This window comes from Dysidea avara, chromosome 8 (genome assembly GCF_963678975.1).
Source record: "Dysidea avara chromosome 8, odDysAvar1.4, whole genome shotgun sequence".
NCBI classification, from domain to species: Eukaryota; Metazoa; Porifera; class Demospongiae; order Dictyoceratida; family Dysideidae; genus Dysidea; species Dysidea avara.
Genome location: NC_089279.1, coordinates 26004087 through 26022972, shown reverse-complemented (window position 1 = coordinate 26022972; position 18886 = coordinate 26004087). Strand labels below are relative to the sequence as shown.

General features: G+C 38.1%; 2 protein-coding genes across 6 annotated transcripts; one reads left to right on the top strand and one right to left on the bottom strand.

Moving 5' to 3' along the window:
* Positions 1-813: 813 nt before the first annotated feature.
* Positions 814-17087, bottom strand: LOC136263055 (protein disulfide-isomerase TMX3-like). Of its 5 annotated transcripts, none has more exons than XM_066057511.1 (19): positions 17020-17087; positions 14241-14370; positions 14150-14192; positions 11960-12074; positions 11221-11266; positions 8831-8911; positions 8595-8703; positions 8464-8541; positions 7356-7425; positions 6899-6944; positions 5098-5159; positions 5001-5046; positions 3351-3398; positions 3243-3299; positions 3119-3185; positions 1367-1435; positions 1272-1313; positions 1185-1214; positions 814-1133 (listed from the first exon to the last, which is right to left on the bottom strand). In XM_066057511.1, exons 2-19 carry the CDS (start codon positions 14270-14272, stop codon positions 870-872), a joined length of 1305 nt encoding a protein of 434 aa, XP_065913583.1. In that variant the 5' UTR covers positions 14273-14370; positions 17020-17087; the 3' UTR covers positions 814-869. The 5 variants fall into 5 exon arrangements, with proteins under 5 accessions (XP_065913583.1, XP_065913581.1, XP_065913580.1 ...); XM_066057509.1 differs by lacking the exon at positions 17020-17087 and adding an exon at positions 15782-15929 and having other exon boundaries at positions 14241-15729; XM_066057508.1 differs by lacking the exon at positions 17020-17087 and adding an exon at positions 14656-15917 and having other exon boundaries at positions 14241-14613.
* Positions 15867-16765, top strand: LOC136263057 (large ribosomal subunit protein eL13-like). The gene is made up of 4 exons (XM_066057512.1): positions 15867-15963; positions 16107-16356; positions 16401-16559; positions 16613-16765. Exons 2-4 carry the CDS (start codon positions 16111-16113, stop codon positions 16706-16708), a joined length of 501 nt encoding a protein of 166 aa, XP_065913584.1. The 5' UTR covers positions 15867-15963; positions 16107-16110; the 3' UTR covers positions 16709-16765.
* Positions 17088-18886: the final 1799 nt, after the last annotated feature.

The window sequence follows — 18886 nt, the reverse complement described above, 5'->3', positions numbered from 1 at the left end:
TGTTTTACAGAAGCATGCTTTCTTTCCTTTACAGAAGTATGCTTTCTTTCCTACACACTGTTGCATTTTAATACATAAGTAATACTATCTGTTGGGTGGGACTGAATGGCACACAATACACTATTGATCAAAGAACAATACTATCAGATGTAAGTGGCCATAAAAAATTGTTTCCCATACAAACAAGAAAGTTTGGGTGTAGAAACTATAATTACAAACTGTAAATATGATCACTGGGAAGTGTACATCATCATCTCTCAGTGTGGAGCTTTGGCACTTGGACAAGAATGGCAGGAAATGATGGACAAACAGAAAATGCAAAATTCTGTTCTTACATCTTGCTGTACATAAGTGAAATCCAACAACAAATATTTATCAAGTTGGAAAATAAAAAGGAGTAGGATTTGTTTTAATACACTTTTACAAAAAAAATATAAACTTCATGAAATTTTAAATACCCTAATAGAACAATCAGTTTGGTAAACTGAAAATTGTATAACGGAGGTATTTACTTTTGCAGTATGACTTGATTTGGTTTATAAGCATTTGGCATCATCAGCAAATTCCACTATAGTATGGCAAGCTGTTTGTTTTAAAACTACGTCTCTACGACCCAACCTTAATATAATTATATTGCCATTGTTCTATAAATATCGACCTTACATTGGCTTGTTGAACCTTACGCAGTGCTTGTTGAACCTTACATTGTGAGAAATGAACCTGATGTTAATGCAACCTTACCTAACTTATACTTTTATTTAGCCTAACATTCACTAACTGAAACTTGGGTCGACCTGTAACAGCTATAGTGACTTTTTAATATACAAAATTGACTTCTAATGTATCAAATAGAGATACAGCATAATACATTAATCTTCATGCAAGTCCTCCGTATTGCTGTCACTAGTTCTATCCACAGTCCGTCTTCTTGCTTGACTTTCCGATGTACTGGCAGGTATTGTTTCTGTTGATGGTTTATCAGTTTCTTGTCTCTGCCGCTGTCGCTGGTTACGTAATGGACGATGTCTCTTAATTGGATCTCTTTTCTTAGGACCACAGAAGAACAAGTATATTCCAACCAGTGGCATTATCACTGCCATTATTGACAATATGGGTCTGTGTGTATACATTGCCTAAAAGAATCACTGGTTCAACTAGGCAGTCACATTCTAATCGATGCTCACCCAACACATCCCATATGCTAGTGATATATACTACAGTAGAAATGATATACTATAAACACAGAAAAAACATCTATAATATTAACATACATCTTCTAACGATCGCACTTGATTAGCGGCTGCAGGTTGAGGCTGTGTTAATAAAAAACATCACTGATGTTTAACTATTAAGTTGTTTAGCTCACTTTGATGTTTTGTTTGGATACGTCTAACAGAAATGCAGTAACTGCTTTAGCAGTGAATTCACCATCACCCTTTGAAGATTACATGATCAATTATACAATGTTATAATCACACATTGTAGCAAGTTTTACTTGTAATTCTGTGAATATAGAGTTGCACGATATGCAATTTTTAACATTTTCCAATACTGATTATTTGCCTTTTCCTGTAACCAATATTCCAATATTCTTCAGAACAGGCAAAAGATCACTTAAAATTTATGTGTATGTGTGTAAACTGCATTTGTAATGATAATGTAATCAACGTAATCAATTGCGTGAGCAGATGATGCTTGCTACAGTTTTGCCACTAACCCCTTTCATGTAAAAGGAAACCAAGTAGTTATAGCCAGCTTATAAACAGTGTTTTTAGTGGGATTCTGTACCCTTTGTGAAGAGTAATTGCATGGAAGGATGACAAATATATATGGCCTGCTACAGCCAGGGCCACCCACGGGAGGGGCAACTGGGGCATTTTGCCCTGGGCCCCAGCCTGAAAGGAGCCCCATCAAGGGCCTATTGAATACCTGCTTAAAAGATCAATATATTCTAATAGAGCAGTCAGATCTTGATACTCTAATAGAGCAGTCACAGTATTCTTAAGAGAAGCGGTGAAACAAGCTTATTAATAAGGAGATATAGTTGGTGAGGGGCAGCTATTGTCAATGTCAGCATATAATGACCTTTTTTCTTGGTATTCAACATACAACTAGGCTGAAGTTGTGATTCAGAGTAGAACCCTCCTTGCCCCCTGGGGCCCCACTTTAACTCTTTGCCCTGGGTCCCTTAATTTCTCTGGGCAGTCCTGCTTGCAGTCATACTTTTGCAAACAAGCCCGAACAGTTATAAAACAGTTATAGCAAATAAATGTTGTACCACTTACTACTACATTCACCGCTCCCTTCGGTTCATTGCCACCATTAATGATTGATTGTGGGTTTCAGTTAATCGGCAAATCATTTCTACTTTGTAACCGATACTAATACTTGTAAAATTAGCTAATATCGGCTGTTACTAGTAATTCAACTGATTAATGGAGCAACACTACCTGAATGCATGTATACAGTAGAGGTTGGTTCGCAAAAAAAAATATCTGCTATAACATTGAGACCCTTAGAAACACTTTTGAGTGATGTTTTGTTACTTTTTTCTGGACTGTTTGTTATATTGTCATTGTAAAGTCACTCATGTACCAATTGCAAGTTTTGCAGTTGCACAGATTTCTGTTGAAGAATGCTTCAAATACTAGACCTCACACCTACTATACAGTACACAATCATCAGAAAGAAAGACTAAATGGTAGTGATTTAATATCTTTACAAACATTGTACAAATTCTTAGCCATTGAGACATGAGGTATCTGCTTAAATCAAAGTCAGAATTTACTGTAGTTGAGTGTTCAATTAGAGTAGTTGGATGAGAATAGAAATGACTCAGGAGCACATAAGCACTGTAAAGGCTTATGATCTTGTTCCATAGTGTTCAGAGTTGTGTACTTTTTCAGTTATCTCTACACTTGGTGGTTCCCCTGGGGACTGACAAAAGCTTGATAACCACACAGAGGGCTTCAAATAGATCAGGAAAGGGATGACAATTAAAGGTATATGCCATCAGCAGTTTATCGAGGCCGGACTCATTAAGCTCCTGATGTCATAATATCATACTATTGTGGTCAGACAGTACAATATAATATCTATTAGCTAATAAGTGACTTACCTTAAAATGATAAAATTCTCTCTTCTCGGTGTCCCATACAAGTAGCAGTGGCTTTGAAGATGGAGGGCTGGTAACAAGGATTTAAATACAACTTAACAAGAATAAAACTCATCATCAAACATACCTTCCAGTGATGGCTGTAATCAAGCTGTCATCTTCAGTCCATGCAAACTGATAACCACTGAACAAGTGACTGACTTAATACTGCGAAACACATTGTGCACTTATGTACCTGTGAAACCTTCTGCCTTCTGCAAGCCTCTTGATGATGTCAAATGATCTGCAAACGAATGTACTGTAACAAGTTTATCAAGTAAAATGTACATATTAACACACACATATATAAAAGTAAAGCCTTGAGGTGCCATATATACACTACTCAGTTGAATGGGCCACCTACATTACTACTTAGGTACTGCACCAGTCCTATTGATGGCGAATCCTCCTGTGCTCCAGCAAGAGGCTAGTGTTCTAGCAAGAGCCTATACCATGCCTTATTAAAGGATTAGGTACCCAAAGTCCCACCTGTACCTTACCCATTATACGTATATGTGACCATCTCAGAAAAATCTGACTTGTTCGCACAATTTAAAAATATATATATATATATATTCACTCGGCATTATCTGCAGTGTCCAAGGAATGGATCACCAAAGTTTCAGTCTTCTGTGGTGTGTAGTTTTGGAATTATAGCACTAGACAGTAGGAAGAGTAGGATAATCGATTTATACAGCAACTATACTGAAAATAAACTACAGGCACTTACATTTGCAGCCATAACTTCCGTTTGGATTAGTCTACAAATGTTGCAATTTGGCTTAAAATGTTCACCATGGATCAGCACATCAGCCAAGGTATAGTGTTAGCCCTATAGACACTTGCGCATATGGATATGAAGGTGGTTTGGTAAAAGAGACAATGACGATCTTGTTTACGTTTACCACTTTGTAAACAAACGCACGTGATGTGCATACTGTTGAAGCTACAGAAACGAAACAAAGATTTTCGAACTCCCTATGAGCAGGCAAACACGTAAGTTGGTATATAGTTTTAAATGATTTGAGTCTTCCTTCTTAGAGTACTGGCCCAATAAAAACTTGCATACTTTTCTTTGTAGCATGCATAATTTTATGAATTATTTTTAAATTTTGATTTTCTCAATACGCATGCTTGTGCGAACAAGTCGGTTTTTTACTGAAATGGTCACATACGAGACAGAGACAGAACTTGGCATTTGTTTTTCAAGCAAAACACAAGGTACACATGCTGTACACACTCACACACACACGCGCACACACGTGCGCACACACACACACACACACATACACAAACAAAACAAAGTAAACCCTTTGGCTATTGTATAAAAGGTCACACCTACCCAGTTGACTGGGAAACTTGTACACTACTCAGGTATTTAAGAGTCAGCATTCACAAATCCTCCTCAGGTGGGACTAGTAGTAACCAACAAGTGGCTATACCATGTCCCACAGGTGAAGGTGTAGGCACCCAAAGCCCCACCTAAGCCTTCACCTGTTATGTGAAGCACAGACGTTATTTGTTTCCCTGGCTAACAGCAGGTATACAATGATGATGGGCTGCTTCCCCAGTTGACACCGGGTCCCCATTTGACAGCTGGGTAGTATGGGGCAATGTCAATGAAGCTTCTTGCTCAACGAGAAAAAACAAAACAAAAAAAAAACCCAGCAACAATTGGTACAACCGAGAATCAAACCTGGAAGACTACCAGGCTGGTGCTCTATCACTTAGCTGTGATGTGTCCCATGACACACCACCCACACACATGCATGTATGTGCACACACACACATGCACACACACGCACCTACACATACACACTACACCACACACATACAAAAGTTTTACTTTTTATGATATGACTGCTTTAGTAGTGCCAACACCATCTTCTTCCCTGTGACATAGTAGTGGTAAAGATGCTAGTCAACAACACCAGTAAACTAACCTGCTGGTAGTTTGGTATACTTTATAGCAGTAGAAATATTCATTTCTAATAAAGATGGCAATCTGTAGTAAAGCAGAATACATTACACAAGGACCTCTCAATCACATTATATGCTGTATTGCCTTGATATATGGCCTGAAAGTTTATTTCCCCCCAAGCCAACTTGACTACTAAAATAAGACCAATGACTATAGAAGACTAGCATATGTACAAGACTAACATTCACTTAAAATCTCCTTCTTGCCTTCATGTACGTAGCTCCCTCCTTGGTGTCTTTTTTTTTGTTGTTGTTTTTTTAATAAAAATATAAAAATAGCTCCATCATTTTTGGCATTAAATAGAACTGCTAGAAACTACATACAGTATGTACCTATACATAAGGCATTTATTTGATACTGTATAGAGGGAAAATTTGGTGAGGGAAACTTTGCGATTTGCTACAAATTCACCAAAGGCAATTACTCGTAGCAACTGAAATTAGCATCTTTGTAGCTAAAGATTAAGCTTGAACTTGCCAAAGCTTATTTCGCCAAATGCCAAAGCTGGCTATTCGCCAAAGTTTACTCCGCCAAAGCTTCCCTATGTACGGTACCCAGAGTTAACAGGCAGTTAATAGTGCGTGACATAAAACAAACACAGTGACATAATTTGGATTGTCATGGAACTCAGTTTCGTGCTTCTTTGCTGCCTTTGGTGGCTCATAAGCTCCTGTCAGCAACTACACAGGACCCACCCTTTACATAGCAATAGACTTGATTCAAGACAATATGGTATTTTAATTTAAACAAATGAAGTGGAAATCCATTATAATTAAATGTTACACAGCAGTTTAGCCAGTTCTCTAGAGTGGGGAGTTGATTATCCGAATGTTTGATTATCAGAATGCTAAAGTGACTGCTCATGATCAATAATATTAGAGTATTGCTCACCATCATAGAAATATCAAATGCAATGAAAATCACTTTATGGAATTTGTGCAAATCCAGGAAAACACTTACAGAAGGTGTTTAAAAAAAAAACTGTCAAAACCTGTTTTTCGATCTGCCTGCCTGTCAGCCTGACCACAGTCACTAGGCTAGAAACAGCACACAGTTACCAATGCATGCCACATTAACAAAGTCACACGTAGCATGTGCAATTCTCCTACTACGAGTGTTCGCCTTCTGCATTTTCCTTTGCTTTACTTTCAAGTACGTGGTCATCTTCTTCATTCTTCATGCAAGGAAACAATACTGAAGCATTAATTCTCCGTATTGACACTAAGTGCTCGCATGTTTTGGTAGGGTTCATGAAGCTACACATATAAGTACCTCAACGAGATGAATTAGTGGTCATTTGATGAAGGCTTGTTTGTCTGTTGCTAGGTTACCCAAGACACATAAATGACTCAAAAGCTTATGATTTACAGTCTGGTAAATACTGCACAACAGGGTGACAATTAGGTTGCATAATGTTCATAAAGCCTGTGACCAGCTCATGAAGCCTTGAAAGTATGTGTGAACCAACACAACTACTTCGTTATATTTTTGTGCAGTGTACCATGTTGTAACCCTAAAATTAAGCGCACCGAGTACAAATAAACAGATGTTTGAGTTTATTCACTTTTCAACTACACAAACATCCTCCCCCACTTTATTATAATTGACTCTCCACTGTATATTTAAAACTCTAATGCAACACACGGCAGTTTTGTTAACCCTTAAAGTAACACTGGTCGACATATAAACTGCTATGCATGGCCACTAACTAATTTGAAACAATGTGCATTAGTCATGATGCAAAATAGACCTTTTTCACAAACCTTTCACTATCAATCCATATACTCATAGCATGATAAGTGACAGGCTCTACATAATGAGATACATGTGATTATCACATGTTAAGTATGTACAAGTTGAGCTGAACCCTGAGAAAACAGCTATACAAGAAAAGTGGATGTTTTCTAATATTTCAACCAACCATATGATTAATCGTAACAGTAAAAATATCAAGAGCATACACGTGCAGTTTGGCTTTGAGAAACGGATGCAACATATGAAGCTTATATGGCTTCCCCGTAGAAATCTATAGTGAAAATTTTGATTGGTATTGTGTCAGACATTCGAATGAAAATGGTTTTGACATAATTTTAGCAGGTCAAGCAGTAGTAGTAAAATGAGCCAAATTTCAAGAACTTGTGTAATTCCATCTTTTGAATTATTAAAGGTTTTGAGGGTTCAGCTCAACACATATATACTATATGTATGTAATAAACTAACCATCATAAACATGTGCTTGTCCATTCTTAATCACCAACAAAGATGGAAACTGTTCCACATTAAACCACTCCTGAAAAGTATGAGAAGTAATACAATTACAACTACAAATATCTCAGTGACTACCACATCACTTCAATGCTACAAGATAATGTAACATGTGACCAAGGTGATACAAACAAGTGTGCATTATATAGGATTGGAAAATACAGCTTTAATGTCACTTGTTCATATACAGACATAACCAATCATTTTTGCAGTATTTCTCAGGGAAGGGCACCAAATTTGAGCTACAGCCATCTCCAACAAACCTACACATCCAAATTTAGCTGGCATGTTCAATTTAATACACATTGGACAAAACAACTGATAAGTCACACACATATGATGTATTTAAGAAATGATAGGTGTAAGAATTTGATGCCACACAAGCCTACCAGACAAACCTGTTAAGTTACAAACCATCCTTAACAAAATGGACTCTGATTATAAAGGAATGACAATGTGAGAATCAAACATGCATAACAAGTGCAGGATCCGATGGAGATACAAACAGTTAAACTGTGAACAGTGTGACTTTTAAAACAAAGGCCAGTGTCAGAGGCAGGTCCAGGAGCTGGAATGGGGAGGGGCACAAACAGGCTTAGTTGTAGGTGGTTGGGGGAGAGCCAGATTCTCTTGTTAGTTGCTGCATTTTTGAAGCAGCAAATGATCACTTCTTAGTAGTGTCTCACTGTTGATTTTTGCCATTTTGGCCTTTGCAGGTGGTTGTGAAGTGTTAAAAGTTGTTTAAAAGGCTCTGAATAGCAACACAATAATTATTTTTAAAGGTGCTTAGTATGCACAAAGGTGCTGGCTCCTACACAAGGTGAGGGGGTGGGGGGCTTTGCCCCAAATGCCCCATTCCGGATCCGCCATTGAGTGTGGGAAGATGTGGTATCAAAGATGGCGGCCAAGAAAAGATTGAAGTGAGATATTATTGCAGGTTATGTACATTGTATTGATATCTTTCTTGGCTGTCCCAGATGTTAGACACTGGCCATTGTTGAAGTCCACACAGTGTATGTAGACATGTGCTATATATATATATAGTACAACAGAAGTAGCTCACCTTAACTATATCGCTATTTGTGGTATAGAGAAACTTGTAGTTGGTTTTCTTTTGTGCTGCCACTGATGTATAGACATCCTGCAAACCAGTAGATGGGTGGGGCTGTAAGACCTTTTAAATACGTGGCTCACTTGCCAATGGCTGACAATCTCTCCATCGTGAGCCAGCAGGAAGAACACTGAGTAGTTACCCATCCAGTAGCTCAGCTCCAATGTGCTGTTAACCTCAAACACTGCTGGCCTTGATATAATAAACACAAAAGTTTGGTCACCACAGGAATACATTTATACAGGTAACATGTAATGAACTAAGAAACACTGTGTCTTCAACTAGACAACAGTAACAGTGTTGTACACACAATCCTCACCCATGTGCAGAAGTAGCAAATCGTAATAGTCCTTCCAAAGTGTGTTCTTGTTCACATACAATGGTTTTCCCTTTTTTAACACTATGTAAACAACAGCAATAAAATCTGCTTTGCTAATAGAAAGATAAACCATACAGTTTTTGCATCCTATCAATGATACTACAAAACACTGCCTGGTGTGTTTATTACTACTATCTATAGTGTTGTATACAACATGGAGGGAAAGTTTAAGTGGGGGAAAGTGCCGTAATTGGATGCTTCTTGTAATTTGAACACATGTTTACTCCAACATTTCATGCTACAGCTAGTCCCAACATCTGATGCTCCCAGGGATCTCACTATGCAAGACCATAGTACTGTGTATGCAGGGTTGGCAATGAAAAAATTGATCCTCTTTAGATTAACTTGTAATTTAGGGGCTGAAGCCTACCAATGGTCTAGTTTTAAACGGTGGGTTCGGTAGTGACCAAATGCCTTCTGTTTGGGATGTAGCCGTGTCGTAAATTTTTATGGATTTTGGCTCATTTTCTTTAAAATGGGCAGGAACATCTACAATGTTGTCCATTGCTTTTTTGGGTTATTGGGTGAGATGCTCTACAAAATACACTTGCTTAAAAGGTGATTTGCTGTACTTTAATTTTTGCTAAAACAGCGTTTGACGGGTCTGCAATGAAAAACCAACCCACCGAAACTCACTTAACCAAGTCCAAGGTTGGTTACTAACTCCCAAGCACCTTTTTGGATCTTATTAAGTGGAGCTTTGCTGTGTTTACGTGCCAACACATGCCGATGCTCTTGCTCATGCTATGATTTAGAAACTCGCAGCATCAGTTTCACCAAGAATATGCATCCGTTTTCGATAGTATAATGACCACCATGTAATGCACCATTCATGAAAACATTGAAGCACTCTAAACAGCATCGCTGATGCTGCTGCCCATTTTTATTTAAAAACCTGAAAAATCGTGAAAAATTAAAATGCACACTACAGAAACAGCAAGGGAAATCACTGTATTATTACCCTACAGTTTTGATGTAGACTTGGGTAGAATTGATCACCCAGAGTAGGAGGAGAAACTATAGAGGTTGATTTTTTCATTACCAACCTTACTGTATGTATACGTTGAGCTGGATCCTCAAAAACATTTAACAACTCATATTACACACAATCTTGAAATTTGGCTCATTTGTAGCACTGCTTGATCCACTAAAAATCTTTTCATTCAAATGCTTGACACAATATTTACAGTCAATCTAGTACTAAATATTCACCATACCTGTACATTTTCTGTGGGGAAGCCATAAAGTGTAGTGTCTATTACAACCCTTTCTTGAACTTTTAATGGAGCCCAACCACACCTGTCTGTTGTTGACACCTTTGCTGTCACCACTAATCATATGGTTGGCTGAAATGTTTATTGTCTTAAGAAAAAAATCCAATTTTCTGTTTTTCAGGATCCAGCTCAACTTGCACATACCACATAGTAAAAACTTTGGCAAAAAAAACTTTGGGGAATGGGGCTTCACCTGAATTTTTTTTAGCTACCACGTACTGTACTGCTCGAATGCAACATCATTAGTTGCGAGTGCAAGTGATTAAACAATCACCAATTAAGGGGCATGGCAGCCATTTCGGATCACGAGTTTTTATCCCTCACATTGAGGGATGACTCAAAATGGAAACAGCTGCCACACCCCTTAATTAGCAAGTCTTTTGTTTGCTTGCACTTGTGCGTAGTGACATTGCATTCAAGTGGTAGCTACTGTACAAGTGTAAACATCATTCGCTGGTTCTTGTAATGTCAAGAGCAATGCTTGGATTTTCATGAACTCTAGTGAGACAATGAACCTCGTGACAATCGAAGGGAAGGGAATGCTCGGAAATACCCACAATACCTGTCACAATACTTCGATACCCATCCTTTCAACATGGCTAATCTGCTCATGTGATTGCTAAAAATAATTGGAGGATAAAACTTTGGCGATTGTAATGCTATTCGCCAAATTCGCTAAAGCTTTTTACCACCAAAGTTTTTTACTACACAGTACTATAGTCTTACTTAGTTGCTGCAAAGTCACATAGCTATCGGGCTAGTGTTGCTCAACTGAGTACAGGAAGGCAAATCTTATTCTCCAAACATTGACTGTGTCAAAGTACAGTACAGGTAAGGAGCTAAATGCTCTAATAAAGCAGTCACTTTGTGTAGGAATTGCATTCACCATATTTGATGCTATAGTTGCCTTCCACATTTGCACAATACAAATCATATAACACAGAACATGATACAAATTTTATTTACCAAAAAACAATGAAAAATAAACACCATTCTAAAGTTATTCACACACATGAAAACACACAAATAAAACATAATACACTGATAGGTACTCACTAGACAATTGTAGGGGTGTGCTTTATCTGGAAAAATCTTGCCAAGTCTTGAATAGTATGGTAAGAGAGAAAACACATAATAACAACTGTCAGGAAATACCAGTACATTATTGTTATCATAGGGATACTAAAAAAAAGTCATGACAGGAAACTAAACATTGACATTACTTCCACACATGCATTAGTCAGGACATATTGCGGCATTTAAAAAGCTTCCACTGCTATAGTATGTTCACGTTGAGCTGAATCCTCAAAAACATTTAATAACTCATGGATGCAATTACACACGATCTTGAAATTTGGCTCATTTGTAGTACTGCTTGACCCGCTAAAAATATTTCAAAATGTTTTGGTTCAAATGTTTGACATAATATTTACGGCTAATCAAAATTTTCACAATACATTTCCTATGGGGAAGCCATATAAGTACAGTGTCCATTACAGCCCTTTCCCGAACTTGTAATGGAGTCAAACTTTATGTGTTTGTTATTGACACCTTTGCTGTTACCAATAATCATCTGGTTGGCTAAAATGTTAACTCTGTTGAGAAAAAAAATCCACTATTAATTTTTAGCTGTTTTTCAGGATTCAGCCCAACGTGAACGTACTATAAAGTATCTAACCTTGTTGAATTTATGATATTTTGCTAAAACTTGCCAAGGACAAGTTCTCCACAGGGTTCCTTCCCACTTTTCAATTTAGTGTTTAAAGCACATTACAAGTCATGGAGAGATCCATACCTTGATATGTAGAGACATCTGTCCGTCCCACCGTCACTTTCCCAACCAGTATCTTAGACAACTCTCCCAGTACCGGGTTTAGTCTCTGACTATGTGTACACCATGGTGTGTAGAACTAGGGAAGATGATAAGTGACTGTGTAATATTTAAGGATATTGATATGTTGGACTATCAAGGGGTACAGTGAATAGCTTATTGGTACAACAAACAGTGTGGGATTACAGAGATATTCGTAATAACAAGATGCGGTCCTGTCAAATTAGAGCTATTACCGTACAAGTTATATACTCTTACAATGGCCAACAGATGATATAAATTGTTGGTGGGAGTGAATTTGGTAGATTGACGCAATTTGCTAACCAATTCATGTCTAATGTGAATGCAGTATAACAAAAGCATTTTCCAAAATATTATCTGCCAAATGCTAAAAGTTATTTTTATAAATTTTCTATAAAAAGTTTGTATCGTATGGGAATTTAGACAGCAGAGAATCCTTGGTGGACCGTATACAGTTAAAACACCATGACAAGTTCAATACAGAAAATACAGCACAACTGTGTAGTTGAGAGACACATATAGCACAAGACGAAATATGCTCAAGACCACTCCCAAGTACTAATTTTCCATAGTGCAGAAGTACATGCAATGCATTTACTGTTTTATTGTATAAATCTGGCAAGAAGAAAGTCAACAAAATTAATACAGTTAATCCCTAACTGGAATGCTACGATGGCAGTCAGAAAACTAGTAGTTACACGTGATTAGCAAGTAGCTAATTTGCAGTGATCAGAGCTAGTTATCACGCAAGTTGAGATTCAGAATTTCATGTTGGGACAGAACGATGAGAACAACTGAGGAATGCTAGCTATTTGAGTAATGGACAGTTTGCATAACTATCTAACCATTGCTTGTGACTGTGGCCTGAGGTGGACACAGCAAGGTGTCAATATTGAGTGGCTACTGAATTGTATGATTTTTCTCTTCAAACCTTTGTGTGCTGTAGCCATTAATTTGTTGCTAATTACTATGGTAACATTGACAGCTTCATTCTGCAGTGTCTGTGTGGGTTGTGTTTATGGTTGTCATGTTCACACAATGTGCGCTATACAATACCTTTCCCCTATAAACTTGAACTTAGATGGCATTATACATTGAATATATGTAAGGCCAAATAAACTAAATTATTAGTTTCTCATCCCTGCCCGTACCGCCGTTTTTCTTACCTCATCAAGGAATTTTTGCACCACTAGTGGCTTAGTGCAGCACCTTTAAAAGTTGGTACCTTGCTAGACCAGTCTAAGAAAACTACCTTCTGAATCATTTTAGCTAGCTAATTTAGCTTTCTAGTTGGTAAAAAAAATCCACCCTCCCACACTGGTATTTTGAGTACAGGAGGATGAGAAACTAATAATTAAGTTTATGTGGCCTAAAGACAAAGATTACTCAGCAACAAAATTTGGAGAATTCTGGAGCAGAATGTCATGCATGTTAATTTTATCACGTGATTCATACACTATAGTACATACAAGTACACGCTCGCTGATGAGCTGACTCCTGCCAGGTTTGCCATCAGTAGATTTGCCATGGGGTGCTTAACAGTATTGCAAGAGCCTTCACTTCATTTACAACTCGTTGACTACGTGCCTTAGCTCAGGTAGCAAATTGCCAGCCAAGTTGCCATTCTGCATTGGCTCCTCTTGTTTGCTACCCATCCATTTTGTGACTGGCTATTACTACAAGCGATCTGTTTCTACTAAAGAATAATTGACCTCTACCCGTACCCAGCATAAAAGATAGCCATGTGTAACTGTTCCCTACGCTAAGTTCACAGAACCCATTATTTAAATCACATGATAAAATTAATGGGTGCATAATTCTGCTTCAAAGTTAGCATTCTACCAATAGCTTCACAGAATTCTGTTTCCTTATAATTACTACACATCCGAATGGGCTATATTTGTACAGTATCCCCTAACACCACAATGTTACACTACAGTACAATTTTACTTCCAACAATATAGGTTGCAAACCAAATACGGAGCCTGAATGAACTAACCATGTGCCTAAAAAGCTGATATCCAAACATGTTAAAAGCATTTCTTGTAAGGTCTAGGAACTTCCTGAAGCTCCATATTAAATTCTCTATATGGTTTACAGGAAGTTGCTACAGTTCTAACACAAAACACTCACCATAATTATCATGGGTACAATTTCATGATAATGAGACGTAAACCTGTTCAGCAGGGTAGTCACATTCAGTAACATATCATCATCCGCTTACTCATTGGTTAATTCTCTGACATACGGCATCATCTCGACCTTTTCACTATCCTCCGACTTTTCACCATCTCGTGCCTTTTCTTTATCAGTTTCACATGATACAGCTACTACTAAAAGTATTACTACTAAACCTGTGAGGAAATATACAATAATAATCTGACAAGGTATCAGCAGTAAGCAAGCCATCTTCCACAAAATCACTATTAATGTGCTACTGCATAGAAAGGCGGTACAAAGTTCATTGATGTAACAGATTCATATTGACAACTCCTTTCAATGGATATATTTTGCTACCGTAAAATAGCCAAGGCTAGCCCAGAGTGTAGCCAGATGGGGCATGTGGGGGTCAGCCTCAAGTCGACGAAACGTTATTTCTAAAGCACGTCTCTAAACGCTATATACATGGTCTTATTTACCTGTGTTTATCAAACGATCTCTAGAGTAACCCATCAGGCTGAAGTCGGACGAGGGAATCACATGCGCATAAATTGAAATAAATTACTCGAGATAATTCTAATTCAAGCACTACTTAAACCTAAGAGCCGCCACCCACACTTCATAATGTATTTTACATTTTATTGTGGAATTGGTATTGAAAAACAGAAATCCCTTTATGACAACAACCATTGGATTACTAGACACACTACAGTCCACTGCTCTGCCAACTGAACTATCAAGGAGTCTGGTAAACACCTACACAGCAGTTTATACTTCAATCCTCCAAAGCACACCTTCCTTAAAATGTCTCAGATGTTATGTAACACTTCTCATTCAAGATAGCTGCTATCAAATGTCACGGCTCACCACAGCGGCAGGCACTGGTTCGTCTGAGTAAATGTAGTAGCCTTTATTTATTATTTCAACTTTACCAGTTAGGCACTGGAGGGCAAACACAGAAGGCAGAGCCTGTACAAGGTGTTTACCACAAGCCAAGGAGCCTAAGTGAAAATCTTTGAGCATAGTATCCTAAAGTCAAACAACTAGAAGGGCTGAAAAAAAGCTGTAGGTCACTAGACATTTAGAACAGGTGTAACCAAATACATAAGTCTTATATACTGTGTAAGTTCTCTCTACAGCCGACACAATAAAACCATGGACCAAAATCAGTACTCAAAAGTGGCATCCTGCCAGACTTCTACACTTCCACATGACAATATATGCCTATATGAACTCCCCCCACCAGGGAGACACAAACTGAAAATTTTCTTCTTGTACAGAAAATGGTATCCCATTTATATTTACTATCCCACAAATGACCTGCAATATATGGGAAGCAGGGATTGAGTCAAGAGTCTTGTCTTTGAAAACTCTTGTTCAGAGTAGAAAAATCTCAGGATTAGTGACGTTACATTGGTGATGTCATCTTATCATGGATCGGTGACATCAGGAGCTCATAAGCGCCGCAAGGCTCCTGGTGACATCAAAATATTGATGACCTTATGTTAATTCAAAATTGTCCATATAAATGATATGATCAAGTGGTTGTAGACCTGAAAACAGTTAACTGACACTTTTGCATCATTCCACTCGTTCAGAAATTACCCCCATAGAACCTTCTAGTATCAATCGCTCAACGCCTAGTAGTCCTCCACTACCAAGTTCTTGTAGCTTTTCACGAACGGCTTTTCATCATAGAAATAAATTCCCACAATCAAAAATATTTCCATCACGTGCGTTCCCGGAGTATTCTAACGTTTTGGTTCAAGATCATCGACCCAGTCCTCGTGAGTTTTTATCCGTTTATATTTCTTTATCGCACCACAATCACTATTATACAGTCATTTACATTTGTGCGTCGGTTGTGTTGGTTTGTATTTGTGAAGTTTAAATGGTTTGCGTGATCACGGCTGCTTTTTTTTTAACACAGGACAATGGGTAAACGGCGGAACGGAGTAATTCCCAATGCTCACTTTAAAAAACATTGGGAAAAGTTTGTGAGAACCTGGTACGACCAGCCAGGAAAGAAACAGAAACGAAGAGCGGTGAGGAATGCCAAGGCACTGGCTATCACACCCAGGCCAGTTAGTGGAGCCGTTAGACCCATCGTTAGGTGTCAAACATTTAAGTACAATACAAAAGTTAGGGCAGGAAGAGGGTTTACATCAGAAGAATTGAAGGTAATTAATATTGAAAATTTTGTGTTATTCATCTGTGAATTTAGGCTGCTGGGATTGGTAGAAAAATGGCAAGAAGTATTGGCATCGCAGTTGATCCAAGAAGGAAGAATAGATCGTTAGAAACCTTGAACATAAACACTCAGAGACTGCAAGAATATCGCAGTAATTTGATCTTGTTTCCAAGAAAGGCTAGTCAGCCTAAGGTAGGAGATAGCGTGTGATATTGTTCAAATGTTTTAACTTACTCTTTATGTAGGCTGAAGAATTGAAGCTGGCTACCCAGCTTAAAGGACAGGTATTGCCAATCCGACCATCAACAGAGAAATTGGTTGCTCGTGCCCTAACTGACTAAGAGGAAAAACCATTATAATGTCTTCACATGCAAAATGTCAATTTGATATAAACATTATCAGAGTATGGGATGGAATATGTTGCTTCTGTATAATAGAAAGACTTGGGACCTCACTAGTTGGTTTTCATAAGCATGGATAAGGGGATGTCCATTCTATGCTGTAAACATCTGCATGGCCAATGGCTGCTTTTTCGTAGTGAAGTGTTACAGTACAACATTAATACAATGTCAAACTGTGGACTACATACAGAAAACTATACAGCAACAAACTGGAAGGAACGCTCCGAGACAAACCCGATGACACAACTTACCGGTATTTGGCGCTTGCAAAAGTACTTTATCAATAACAAGAGGCGCTGCTATAAAATCTCCCCACCCTCAGAACACGTGATGTGATGGACGAAAACTAAAGACAACGGGGGGAAGCGGCTGAGAGATTTGTGCTGCGCGGGTTTTTTGAAATGTGGTTGAGAGATTTGTGAGAGATTTTTGCCTGTATAAGACTGGACGACGCAAAGATGCCCCACAGAAGATTGTCAGTGGAACTGAGATAATATGGAAGAGAGTAAAAACTTTGTTTTCGCGACGCCTCGCATTGACTCTACGTCGTCCGTGTTTCTGACCCCACCTTTTTCGGATGAGGCGTCTTCGTCTAAGACTGTAGCCATTCGAGAAATGGACGTGCATCACTTTCCGCTTATTAAAAACTTAGTACTATCTCCCACAACACCAGTGAAGCAAGAGAACATTGCTGCAAACCTTGACATCATTAATTCACTGTATCTGCAGGGTTATCCCCTTGTTGTGGAGAAGATATTTGACTATTTGCCACAGTCAGATTTGTTGAACTGTTTACTAGTTTGCTCTCATTGGAAAACTTTCTGTACCACTCTGAAACCGATTGCTAGTAGGCTTCTTGATAAGCCTAAGAGACTTCCACTAACACAGAAGCAAGATGAAAACCAAGACGTTGTCAAGAGTAATATCAAGAAACAGACAGATATAGTTACAGTGCTAGCTGTACGCAAATCTAATGTACAACCACAGAAAAAAATTGGTGTCTCCAACAAGCCTGCTCCAACAACAAAGAGAACAAAATGTCCAAACTGTTCCTCACCTGCTAAGGAGTATACATTTGTACATGCCGAGTGTTCCAGTTGTTCACATTCATTCTGTCCACTCTGCCTGGGTAAGGCACACAGAGATAATTTGAGATGTTCTAAAAAAATTAGTCCAAGTAAGAGACATTTTGACGTGGGAACTGTACAATCAAAGAAGAGGCTTAGGAGATTATGACTACCCGCCCAGCTGTTTAGTATTATATTGTTTGTTGTTGTCCTCTTGTTTTTGTAACTTTGTATATTGTCATGTCTGTGTATGTAGCCATAATGTATGTAACTTCATTTCATCTCATTAAAATTTTATACACATATATACAGCAACTGCTTGGTTAATGTAAGGTCATAAGATAGTGCTTTAGTAGGAATGTCTAGTTGTATGTATGTATGTATGTGTTGATAAGCAATCAGACCACTCATCCATCCATAGTTCCTTTAGTTGTGTAATAAGGGCACACGTGTACCTGTTTTTTTTTGTTGTTTTTTTTGCTGAGAAGTTTTGTGTCTAGCTGAGAGAATACATTCTTCACAATTGGTTGAGAGAAATATACATATATGGGCATGTAGGTGTTGTGAAGGGCTAGATGTACGTCAAAGTGGTTTCTCTCAACCAAAACAAAGTTCTCTCAGGCAAGTGCAAAATCTCTCAGCTGTGCAAACTCTAAATCTTTCAGCCAAATGATTTTCTCTCCCTCACTTTTAAAATTAATTTAGAAACTACACTAATGGATCACTCTGTAGAGTGGAAAATTACTCCATCATAAAAGGAAAAGATTTTACGTCTACATAGTTTCATGCATTTTTCACCTCTGAAAGAGGAACCTCCTGCACATAAAATGGACCAAATTTCTGGGTCTCAAAGTGTCCGATCAATGGAGGAGACCCAACAATATAGCTAAGAATGAGGTGGCCTTAAACATATGCTATGTTTAACACGGTCGCTATAATGAGGTGGTCTTATTAAAGAGGTCATAAAGTACACCTAGTTGTGTTTGGAACCTACTTGATATGGTCACTATAATGAAGTCTTATTAATGAGCTTGTGAAGTACACCTTATTA

What these genes read in the sequence shown, in the direction of transcription:
- LOC136263055 (XM_066057509.1), bottom strand. Translation starts at nt 14,425, where the DNA reads ATGGCTTGCTTACTGCTGATACCTTGTCAGATTATTATTGTATATTTC. An exon ending in TTGTACCCATGATAATTATG is followed by an intron (nt 12,075 to 14,149) that starts GTGAGTGTTTTG and finishes CATCTTCCCTAG; the next exon opens with TTCTACACACCATGGTGTAC. An exon ending in AGATTGTCAGCCATTGGCAA is followed by an intron (nt 8,542 to 8,594) that starts GTGAGCCACGTA and finishes ACTGGTTTGCAG; the next exon opens with GATGTCTATACATCAGTGGC.
- LOC136263057 (XM_066057512.1), top strand. Translation starts at nt 16,111, where the DNA reads ATGGGTAAACGGCGGAACGGAGTAATTCCCAATGCTCACTTTAAAAAA. An exon ending in TTACATCAGAAGAATTGAAG is followed by an intron (nt 16,357 to 16,400) that starts GTAATTAATATT and finishes CTGTGAATTTAG; the next exon opens with GCTGCTGGGATTGGTAGAAA. An exon ending in GAAAGGCTAGTCAGCCTAAG is followed by an intron (nt 16,560 to 16,612) that starts GTAGGAGATAGC and finishes CTCTTTATGTAG; the next exon opens with GCTGAAGAATTGAAGCTGGC.